Source organism: Madurella fahalii (genome assembly GCF_045866475.1).
Source record: "Madurella fahalii IFM 68171 DNA, scaffold_1, whole genome shotgun sequence".
NCBI lineage: Eukaryota > Fungi > Ascomycota > Sordariomycetes > Sordariales > Madurella > Madurella fahalii.
The window spans coordinates 9,221,660-9,232,948 of NW_027263971.1; the positions used below are offsets into that span (position 1 = coordinate 9,221,660).

Below are 11,289 nucleotides of genomic sequence, written 5' to 3' on the forward strand. Positions count from 1 at the left end.
GAACAGGAAAAAAAAAAAAAAAAAAAAAAGAGAAAGAGAAAAGCAAGAACAAGAAAAACAGCCTCCCCATTTCCATAACAATACCTCGGCCGAGGTTCCCAAGAAGCCAATATGATATCGACACCCCATTCCCCCGTTCCCCCTTTCCTCCTTCCCCCTTCTTTCAACCCATCTCCACCCGCCATCCCCTCCCTCACCCTCGCACACCTCACCACAATAGACATCACCACAAATAGCCAAAGTCAATCACCACAAACAGACAAACTCAATCGCCAGAAACGATCCCTCGCTCACTCCCACTCCTCAAACCCTCCCTCGCCATACGGATTCCACTCCTGGCCGGGGTAGCTGGTGGCGCTCATCTGGGGGACCATTTCCTCCTCGCGCCTGCGGCCGGGCTCGTCGGGCTCGCTGGGGAAGACGGGGATCTTCTCCTCGAGGACCAGGCGGCGCTCGGCCTCCCTCTGGGCCTCGGCCTTGCGCTTGGCCCGCTCAAAGATGGCGACGTTGTCCTTGGCGGCGGCGGCGGCGGCGGACGAGCTGCCGTTGGTCGCCGCCGCGCTGCTGTTGCTGGGGGATTTCTGCAGCGTGGCGATGGTGGCCGACGCGATGATGGGCGATTCCATGTCCGTGTCCGAGTCCATGTCCGGGCTCGACGACGGCTGGATGTGGTGGGTTTGCACAGGCGGAGGCACGGTAGAGTTGGTTGTTGCGTTCTCGACGGGCGATCTAGCGGTCGCGGCCGTGGCAGGGGGAGCGGGGCGCGTTGCTTCGTGCGACGGGCCGGCGGATTTGGGCTCGACGGGCCCGCTGATGATGATTGTGTTCACCGCTGACGGCTGCTGCTGCTGCGTCTGGGTAGGGAACTGCGAGTGCCGCGGGGTTGCGTCGTAGATGTTGTCCTCTGGGACGCGCTGCTGGGTCGGTGTCAGGTGCGTGGACGGCGACGAGGGGCTCTGGACGGGCGGCTCCGGGCTGACAGTTCGCGAGTCCCGGCTGACGTTGGCGTCTTGCGATACCGAAGCTACGGGGCTGACGGCCCGTCCGGGAGTGGGCTGTGGGCTGAGCGAGGAAATTGGCGAGCGAGCGACAAGACCGGCGTTGGCGTTGAGAGGAGGGTTTGGGCTCATCGGTGGCACCCGCCCGGCTCGCTGCGACGGGAGGGACGAAAGGCTGTCGTTCTCTTCCAGAGTCTGGCCTTGAGGCTGAATCGGCACCCGTGGGAGTGGGAGTTGAGGGTCCGGCAGACCATGCGATCGTGGGGGAGACGAGCGCTGCATTTCGGGTGGCGCCGCAGGGTTGCTCTCTTGGCTGTGGGCACTTACGAGACGAGTCGGTTCAGGTCGGGGCTGCACTTGTTCCTGAGCAAGTGTGACGCTAGGTTGGGGCGGAACCTCGGGTGCGCGGGCAATCGTGGTTGCTGGCGCCGGCTGAGGCTGCTGGACCGCTTGGGCGGGAGCCTGAGCTGTGGGCTGCTCGCCCGCCGACGACTGGACAGCAGCATCTTGGGCGCGTCCTTGAATGGTAGAGTCCTTTGATGGGGAAGTCTGGCTCTGAGACTGGGTTTGCGCAGGCGTCTGAGACTGAGGCGTCGCCGCAGCTTGCGAGACGGAGCCGGATTGCGGTTCGGTGGCCTGCTGCGATGACAACTGGGGACCAGGAGCACCACCAGGCGGAACTTGCGCGCCAGGAACGCCACCTTGAACCCATTGCTGCTGAGGAACGCCGGGTGGCAGTACTTGTCCCGGCTGTAGACCGTACGGCACCCCGTTTTGTGGGGGCCCAACATAGAGCGGAGCCGGAGCCGGCACTAGACGACCCTCACCATGCACATATCCGTATCCACGAGGAATCGGAACCTGATCATACTGGGGTTCTACTGGCGGGCGGCCCTGGCGTGGCGCCTGCTGTGGAGGCGCTGCCTGTTGGCCGATTGGGGGGTAAGTCTTGGGCTGCTGCTGGGCCTGGAGCGGAGTTTGGGTGGCGGAGAGAGGCTGCTGGGGATTCGACTCCTGCCGCATCGCATTGGGCTGTGGTCCTGGGGCTTGCTGGAATTGCTTAATGGGTCCTGCCGTAGGCTGAGGCTGCATAGTCTGGGGTAAACGCTGCATTCCCGCCGGCATGTGGCCATGTGGCTGCTGGCCATGAGGCACCTGCGCTTGCGACGGTGTCTCTGCATGTTTGGCTCCCCGCTTGAAGACGCTCATGAACCCCTTGGAACCCTTTTCTTTTTCCGGCTTTTCATGTGCCGGAACTCCTGGGCCCGAGGGTTTGCTGCCATTCAGCAGCTTTGATATCGTGCTCTGCTGCTTCTCTTTCGGCTGAGCGTTCATTAGAACGCCATTAGGACGGGCAACAGGAGGCTCGAACTGCTGACGATTGGGTAGTGGCCCGTTCTGAGCTGCCACCCAAGGTGATTGGCCCGCGGGGTACCCTTGACCGGGGGGGATCTGACCTCCCTGCTGACCACCGGCAAACCGAACGTCGGATTGACGAGATTGCTGGCTAGGCGGGCGTTGTATGGATCCTGCACCTTGCGTAGACTCCTGAGACGTCGAACCAGGGCCGGTACGAGACGGTGGTGGTTCGGTCCCGGGGGAGACCGCTGAGAATGATTGCCGTGATGGGAGCCTATTCTCCGGGCTCAGGATATTGCCGCTCGTACCCGGCTGCGATGACGACGGGCCGGCCCGCGTCCGCTCAATCTCAGCCCCTGGGATACCGGATGAAGCGGGTTGGGGCTGCAACGAGACCGAAATAGGTCTTTGAGCTTGTTGAGCTCCTGCGGGGCTTTGACCGTGAAGGGCAGGCCCGTCACTGGCGGACCCAGCCACCGGCTGAACAGGCTTTCGATCAAGCAGCGTAGGGTGATGTGCCAGGGTCGTGTTCTGGGCTGCTGGAGTATGGGTGTGAATCTGACTCAGGCTGGGCTGCGGAGCGGCGACAGGCTGTCCCGAACTGGCTGGGGATGCGTTTTGAAGCCGGGATTGCTCTGCTTGGAACTGACCGGCGGGCTGAGACTTTTGGGATACCGGTGAACCAACCGCAGAGCTGGCGGGGGTCGGCTCGGCCGGCTTGGCTGATTCTTGCTGGGGCGTCAGTTGATTCTGGGCTTGCGACAAAGCCGAAGGTGCCCGTTCAGGTTCTGCGGTCGATCTCTGATCGAGACTGGCCGAGAATTGCCCCTGCGTTTGTTGAGCCTGCGTCTGCGGTCCTGGTCCGGCAACCGGCACACTCAGCTGGTAACCCTGAGGTGCTCCTGCCTGCGGCGCCATGGGTATCGTGAGCGGCTGTCCTATCGTCGGACCTTGTATCGGGAGAGCGTCGGGGGCACTGGCGCCACCAGGCGGCAGGAATTGTCGCTGGGGAGGGTACTGTCCGGGCTGAAGGGGTAGGCTGGTGCCCGGGAGTGGTCGTCCATCGGGCCCAAGTGGCACCCGCGTGCCATATTGCCCCTGGAATTGACCCTGGCCGGGAGGGAACGGCATAGGCGGCATTCGACCGGCCTGCATGCCTGACGGTTCGGGCGTGTCCCGAGACTTGGAATCCGGTCGACCTTTCAGAAAGCCGAGAATGCCTCCCGAGGGCTTCCGGCCTCGGTCATTATCCGCACCGGCGACCTGTTGCGGTTGGAGGCTATGTCCGGGCTGCCTAAGGCCGGTGGGGACCCTCTCGGGTCCAGCCATGGGCTGCCCGTTCATGGGCCCCGGCTGTGGACCGGGACCGGGAACGAGAGGCGGGGATGGCCCCTGAGGAAGACCCTGTAGTTGGTTGGGAGGCTGGCTCTGTGGGCCTTGTTGATGTTGCGCTGGCATCTTCACCGTGAATGAAGTCCCAGTTTTCGGAGCCCCCTGGTGAGGCGATCGGTTGAACACGCCCTTCAGTGCAGAGAAACGCTTCTTTGGGGGTCCACCGATGCTCCCTGCCGGTAGCGGCTCCGTGGCATTGGTCGATGTTGATGTCCTGGACATGTCAATCCGGGAAGGATGTATTGGCTGGGCCGGGGTTGGGTTACTGCCAATGCCGAAGAAGCCTGTCAACTTCCGTCCTGGCGGCGCGAACTGGGATGGCGGAGGTGACATCCGTTCGCCCATAGGCGTACCGGAACTATGCGCCACAACGCTGTCTTTGCTCTGGCTGTATGAAAAGTTGTCCGGAGTGGTCCCCGCGCGTTTCGGGCTAAACATGGGATTGCGCTGGGCCTGCACGCCGGTGTCCTCGGTCAGGATACTCGCCTCCGAAGCGGCGTCGCCGCTGGGGCCTTGCGGCTGAAGGCCGCCCTCGGGCCCCCGGCGCTCCTGTTGAGGACCACCCGCGACTCGATCCCTGATGCTAGAGAAAATCCCTGAGCCACGCCTGGTTCGTCCGTCATCGGTGGCCGGAGCGGCACCGGGCCCGGTCATATCGCTCTTGTGGGACTGTATCCGTGACAGGGCGTCGCCGTCGGCGCGCTGACTGGCTGGGCTCTGGTGAGTTACCGGCATGACCTGGCTCTGCTGAGGGGTAGACGGCTGGTCTCTTTGACTGGGCAACTGTCCCGAGCGCTGTTGATTGCCGGTCTGCTGGGCCTTCTGTCGCTGCGGCGACCCGCTGGTCAATGGGACGCCCGTCTCCTTGTCGAAGCCATAAAAAGGTTGCTGCTGTTGCTGCTGCTGCTGCTGCTGTTGCTGTTGCTGCTGCTGTGATGAGGCATTACTGGGCGAGTGACGATGACGGCTCGTTGGCTGGAGAGGCTCGGAGAGGTGCGATTCTTGCAAGTTCCAGCCGCTCTGGGGCTGGAACCTCTGGAGCATATTGGTGGGCATCATGTGAGGGGGCAGCATCACTGGCCGTCCGCCGCCCGGAACGAATTGTGGACCGGGTCCCGTCGGGGGGGCTGACCCATTCATCTGAGACGGGGCATTTCCGGGGGAGCCCATGAACATTCGGGGTGGTAACTGAGAGGTGCCCTGAGTATGGGGGAATGCGTGGCCCGGGGCCTGTCCCTGAACTTGGCCTTGTAGCTGCCAAGTCTGGCCTTGCGCCGACCCCTGAGCGCTCTGGGCGCCGGGCGCGCCCCGGGTGGGCCGATAAACATTTTGGACGGGCTGGCCGGGCGATTGCGAGGCAGGCATGAATGAGCCCATTTGAGACGCTGCCATGGCAGGTTGAGAGGGAGCGCCCAACGGCGATGGGGTACCTGTCGAGCGTTGCTGCTGACGAGGAGCGCCTTCGGGGTTGTTGTCGCCAGCTAAGAATCCCTCTTCAGACAGACCAAGGGACGAACTAAAAGTGGACGCGCGACGGATCGGCGGCAGCCCGACGAACGAAGGCGGTCGCTGTTGGCCATTGAGGCTGGGCTGCTGCTGCTGCTGTTGTTGCTGATGCTGTTGGTGTTGCTGATGCTGGTGATGCTGGTGATACTGGTGGTGCTGCTGCGGTTGCGGTTGCTGCTGCTGGGCCTGGAGGTGATATCCCTGAGGAAAATTGCCTGTTGATGGCAGGGGCTTGAAGTTGGGATTCTGCGCGTAGGCCGCCATCGGAAGAGACTGTCGGCTGTCGCCGACTTGGGTTGGTGCACAACCCTTTGGTTTCCTGGTGCGGGGACGGTTCTCGCTGGGGTTCAAGGGTGTCTGGGCTTGGTGTGGAGCCAAAGCAGCGAGAGGCCTTGGTCGCTGTTGTCGCGATGACAGCTGTCGCTGGTCGCCTTGCTAGTCGCGTCGCGGGTCGGATGGCTTCGTTGTATGTTATCTGTAGATAGCCGGTCTGGTTGCGCTCGACGTTGCGCGATTAGCACCTCGAGGTTCGTCTGTGGGACCGAGCTGAGCACCGCTTTTGCGAACGGCGGGTCCAAAGGAGCGGTGCAAGTCGGCAGCTCGACCCTCTGTCAACGCTGTGTCTGCGACGGAGCGCCAAAAGAGGCCACGCTTCATCAATTGTGGAGAGTGGGTCGACGAGCTCGCCGCCGTGTGTGCCTAGAGGTGCTCGAGTGAGGCACGCCGATGCGGCGTCGCAAATGGGGGTTTCAAAGCTGGTGTTGCTGCTGCTGCTGACTGTCGGCGCGACCCCATCGACAGCAGACCAATCACACCGGCCTAGTTGTCGACTTGAAGCTCAGCTGCCGGTGGCTCTGGCAGGACTGGGAGCTGGGGGCGGGTGGCGCGATAAATGGCCCCCGAGTGGGAGTGAATTGAAGGGAGACACGCGCGCCAGCTAAGGGAGCTACGGGAAGCTGAAGAGGGAGAGGGCGCGAGTGATAAAGTTTTCTGCAGAAGCTCCTCATCAGACTGCGGGTGTTGAAATTGCTGGGCGAGAACCCCCCCCGTTTTCTGGTTTGGGTCAGCGTGGCTGGGATTGGACAGGACAGGGGCTCAGCCGCTGCTTGCGCTAGCTCCTTCTGATGCCACTGGGCTGAAGACGATGTGGGAGTGGCGCTCGTAGCCTTGTTCTCCGTGGATTGTGTTTCCCGACCCGAGATGGTCAGACGAACGGAACCAACCGGACCAACGAGGCCGACGAGACCAACGAGACCAACGAGACGGGTGTTTGGATGTTCATAACTTGCTACGCCCGCCGTCGAATTGCAGGACCCTCGCGTTGGGATCCGCTGGAAGTCGTTGCTCAAGCTGGTAAAAGTGGAGGCGCTTGAACACCCTGCCGTGCCATGCCATGCCTGTTTATTAGCGGAGACGAACCGAAGCATGTGCTACTGTAATAATCCTGGCTACTGTTGCGGCCGACGTGGAGAAGTGAGGAGTCCCGGCCAGTGTCCGGGACTTCAGGGAACCGCGCCGGGACGGCACAGGGGCTGCAGAACCCCGCTGACTGGGGTCGGCACCACCTTGGGACTTTTTGACCTGAAGACAATGGAACACCACTGTTTCCAGAACCGTGGGACAACGCCCATCCGTGCGGGAGAGGCTCCGAGACATGTGCACTCCCGCTTCGAAAAACACGGGATCCTTAATATTTTTTGTTTCATCCTCCTGGCGTCTCTTTGCCTCGTTGCCAAGTCATCGTAGCTTGTGACTAAATGGGCAAGGAAAACAATCAACTTGGTTACACAGATATGCTGTTGATTCAAACCGCCTTTCCCCCTCCCCCAACCCAACCCAAACCCATCCAAAAAACCTCCTTTGACAATCCCGCTGCCATCATCCGTACGTCGTATAAGCATGGATTTGTCCCAAAATTGATTGATTATAAACTATATGCTGGTGCGTTGCGGATTATGAACTGGAAAATACCTTGTCACCGGTTCCCCGAAGCTTGTTTCTCCCTTTGCTCAGCAGTCCTTTGCCTGCCTTGCCCGCCGCCATCAACAGCTCTTTGCTCTTGGTGCCCACCTGGTTGCTTGAATGCGCGAACCCTCCCGAACCGTATAGATGATGGGGGGGCATGGGTATGTTTGCTGGTGGCCTTCCACCTTGGGTCGCTGTCGGCGTCGCTCCCTGCGAGCCTGGCCGGCCGTTTGACGACCCCGTGTGTGGGAAACCGGCATCGGCATGCTCTGGATGTCTGGACATCATTGCTTTCAACCACTCATCCAGACCAGTGTCCATGGAAGAATACTGTGATCTGGTTTCATTGTAATGCTTGATTCGCTCCGAGGATGTATCCATGTCCATGATGTTTCGGAAAGATAGTACGTTGAAGACCTCTTTCTTCGGTGAAGGAGCACGTGGAGGTACAGCATGTTGCGTCTGCTGAGGCCCGGCAACGGCAGGATGCTGCTCAAGGCGCGGAGCTCGGGAATGAGGACTTGATACTTCCTCAAAAAGGATTTTCTCTTCAACAAGGGATAATTTTCTAGCACCACTAAGTTTGTCCGACGCGGAGGAGCTGGGGGATGGGGGTTCATCCAGACCGTGCGAAGGCGATGGTTGTGAAACGCCTCTAGCTGCACCTTGGCCAGACGCAAGAGCGGCATCGGTTTTCGTCTCAGAATCCGCCGGTGATAGCTTTGTATCCGGCACGACTATGGTTGATACTGAAGCGATCGGGTTTTCGGGTTCTAAAGCGAGCGCCTTCTGCTCGACAGCGGGTCCTGTCGTTGACGACGGCGCTTGGGTGGGATCGCTCGCTATCAAACCGGCCTCCCATGAAAACCGCGTGTGTAGTCCCCCGACTCTGCCAACTTCCGCGTCCCGAGTTTCAGCTGTGGTAGGAACACTAGCAGACGATGTGATAGGTGCTTCTTTGGGAACCTCGGCCGGGAAAGGTGCTGCGGTCTCTATCGCATTTTCAGGTTTTCCCCCTTTGCCGGTGTCGAGTGGAGCCGGCTCTACCCGTTCCTCGGTCGTCGCCCAGTAGTCGCCGTAAAAATCGCCAAGGTAGCTACTTTCACGAGCGGGCTCTGCGGCCGCGTGATAAGCGGCAGTAGGCCCTTCACCGGGACCGCCCAGCATTCCAGCTGATAGTGCCGGGCTGAGAGACTTGATGATCTCCTCACTCAGCGTGTCGCTGTCTTTGACGGGAGACGTGCTTGGTCCGTCCAGGTCTACCCCGGTCCCAAACGACGGAGGCGACACAACGGCCTTTACACTAGTGTCTGGAACCGGTGATTCTCGACGAGGGTTCAGAGGTGCTGTCGGCGTAATATCAGGGTGTGGAGTAGCTGCCTCGGGCGGTAGTGCACTGGTGGACTCAGTTCTAGGCGATGCATCACGCTCATGGATTTTGGGTGTGGCCTCCCGAGAAGGTATGTCGAGTTTCGTGCTTAGCGCCGGGCTCGAAGTTCGAAGTGAAGGCAGGACATTCGGCGATACGGGATGCGAAGGCATCTGTCCCTTCCGTTTGGCGGAACTGGCATCACCTGCCCTTTCTGGCTCTGGTTGTAGAGGTTTATCGGCATGGAGTAAGGAGACCTCCGGCTGCGCGCTGGACGCGGTCACTGATGATACAGCGTCCGGTCCAGCAGTGCTAAGCGGCGTTCCTCGCCGAGAATCGGCGCCAGGGGTTTCACCAGGCGAAGTTGGGGTTTCGGTAACCCAGCCACCCGGGAGAGACGGCCTGATAAGCGACTCTTCTTTTGTTGATGACGTTGCCTCCCGTTGCGTGTCTGGAGTGGGCTGTTGCTGCTCAGCAGCGCCCAGTACCGACTGAGCGGCAGCGGTCTGGTTCTTGGCTAATGGCAGCCCAACGGGCTGATCGGGTTTATCAGATGATGATGGCGGACGTACGGCTTCCTGACCCAGCGACTGCATTGCACCGGCGTCCCCAGAGTTCTTTTCGGTGTCCAAAGTCGATGTCGAAGCCACGTTTAGCGGTCTAGGCGTGACAGGTGATTGGCCTGCCATCTCCGGTGCATCCCCTGATTCCGCAACCGCACACAGGACCGGAGACTGAGCACTGCCCGAAACGGGTGATTGCACCTTTGAATCGGGGAAGAAGTTGGACGAAAAGAGGTCCTCGCCAAAGCCTGACATGCGAGCTACGTCCGGAAGCTTTGGGCTCGTAGAGTAGCGCCGCACTTTCTCCGGGGACCCAACCTCAGCGGATTCGCCTAGAACAGTCGATTTCGTCTGATCTTGTGCAGGGGCGGGCCCCGCTCCCAGTTCGTCAGATCCGTAGCTGTCAAGAAGCCGTTCAATGCCGTACTCGCTCTTCCTCTCAGAAACCGGGGTGAGACCGCCACTGGGCTTCCGGATTCCTTCATATGGCGGACGTCCAGCTGCCGCTTCTTCTTCCATTCGTCGATAGACATCTGCGGGCCGGATGAAAGGAAGCGGTTTGTTCGACGAGGCGACAGCCCCTGCGCTCTGGGAAGACGCCAACCTCGCTTCCATCCACGGCTTTGGATTTTCGCCCAGCCGAGGATTAGACCGCGACTGCCACGCCGCATCGGCGGAACCCGCAGCGTCGTAGAGCCCCGTGCTCATCTGCCGGGAAGGGAATTGCGAAGGAAGAGTGCCAGCGCTGTGCGCGCCGGGAGAATTATTACTTGAGCTATGCGAAAGCACAGAGCGAGCGTATCCGGGGTTGTTGGAGTACACACTAGACGCCGTCATGGCGCTCTGGGGAACGTCCGGCTGCGGGTGCTGCTGGGTCTTGGTTTGTAGGGGCGGTACTCCGGGCGGCTGGAACTGCCTCTCTGTCGGCGACGGTGCTGCCGGAAGGCGGGGGCCCATCGGCTTAGGCGGCGGCTGAGGCTCGGGTTCGTCTTGTCGTTCGTCGTAATTGGCACCCCATTCATCGCCATCGTAGTTCTGGGGTTTGAAGTTCGCCCACTTCTTCGTCTTCTGCCGGCTCACATTGATCCTGTAAGGGTCGCTACTCTGCGACGGTATGCTCGGAGACCTGTGGAGCGGGTTCAGTTAGAGGAGTGGCCTCGACGGCGACCCGTGCAAACGGGTTTCACTGACATGGACCTGCTGGTGGGAAGGATGTTTCCGTATGAACCCTCCATATCGGCAATCTGTTCTCAGTAGCATGCGCGCGTTCGAGTCGTCGGTGTCGGGCCAGGGCGATACGGATTCTTCGGAGGGGAGCAGCAGAGTGCTCGGAGCGTTGGTGATGCAGCTTGTCGGTACGAGTGCGGCAAAAGACGGCGGGTGTTAGGACACGGCGGGAATAACCGACCGCTCTAGAAATGAGACGGCGAACACAACCCGGACGGCGCCACCGTGGCTCTGTTCTTGAGGGCGCGTCGAAGGATGGATCAAGCCAGGCCGCGAGAAACGGAAGAGGGCGAGTGGATGTCTTCCAACCTGGGGGTTCGTTATCCTTGCTAGAAAAGAGCTGGCAAGGATCAGGATAGTGGCTTCGATGCCGTGGCGCGATTGCCAAGCGAAGATCTTCCTCCAAAAAAAGAAGACTCTGGCGCAGCACTAAAGCGGAGTTAAATTAGCTATTTTGGCCAGTGCCTCTCGGGCTTCACGGGCCAGGACGAAACCCCTTGGGATGGGTTTATCGCGGCCGTTCCTTGCAGAATTGCCGACTCGACCTTTCTGGCCAGCATCATCCCAGAGCGCTTCCGACGACGCAGACGGTACAGACGGTTCAGACCAGGAGATGCTTGCAGCCGGAACGCGAACCGGGCAGCCAATAAATCATCACCTTGACGGAACTTCTGGGACGCAACGCTATGGCCCCACACATGGAATCCCACGAGGCGTTGTCCCTTGCGCCTTTGACGCAAACAGCAGCAGCCGGGGACCCCTGACGCCTCTACACACTAGTGTACTGACGATGGAAGCCTACTAATGTTGGCTCCCCGAAGGTTTGCTCACATGCGCCCGCGTCGAGATAATTATGTCATTGTTACAGCCGCCGTCAGCGGCCATCCCGCCGCCGCCAATAATTGAGGTC

General features: G+C 60.5%; 2 protein-coding genes across 2 annotated transcripts; both read right to left on the minus strand.

Annotated features, from left to right (window-relative positions):
* Positions 1 to 290: 290 nt before the first annotated feature.
* MFIFM68171_02507 (uncharacterized protein) lies at positions 291 to 5,519 on the minus strand (the record flags this gene model as incomplete). Its single annotated transcript, XM_071057929.1, has 1 exon — positions 291 to 5,519. The coding sequence occupies one exon, from the start codon at positions 5,517 to 5,519 to the stop codon at positions 291 to 293; it is 5,229 nt and encodes a 1,742-aa protein (XP_070914030.1).
* Positions 5,520 to 7,208: 1,689 nt separating this feature from the next.
* Positions 7,209 to 10,387, minus strand: MFIFM68171_02508 (uncharacterized protein; the record flags this gene model as incomplete). The annotated part of the gene is made up of 2 exons (XM_071057930.1): positions 7,209 to 10,278; positions 10,350 to 10,387. The coding sequence occupies 2 exons, from the start codon at positions 10,385 to 10,387 to the stop codon at positions 7,209 to 7,211; spliced, it is 3,108 nt and encodes a 1,035-aa protein (XP_070914031.1).
* Positions 10,388 to 11,289: the final 902 nt, after the last annotated feature.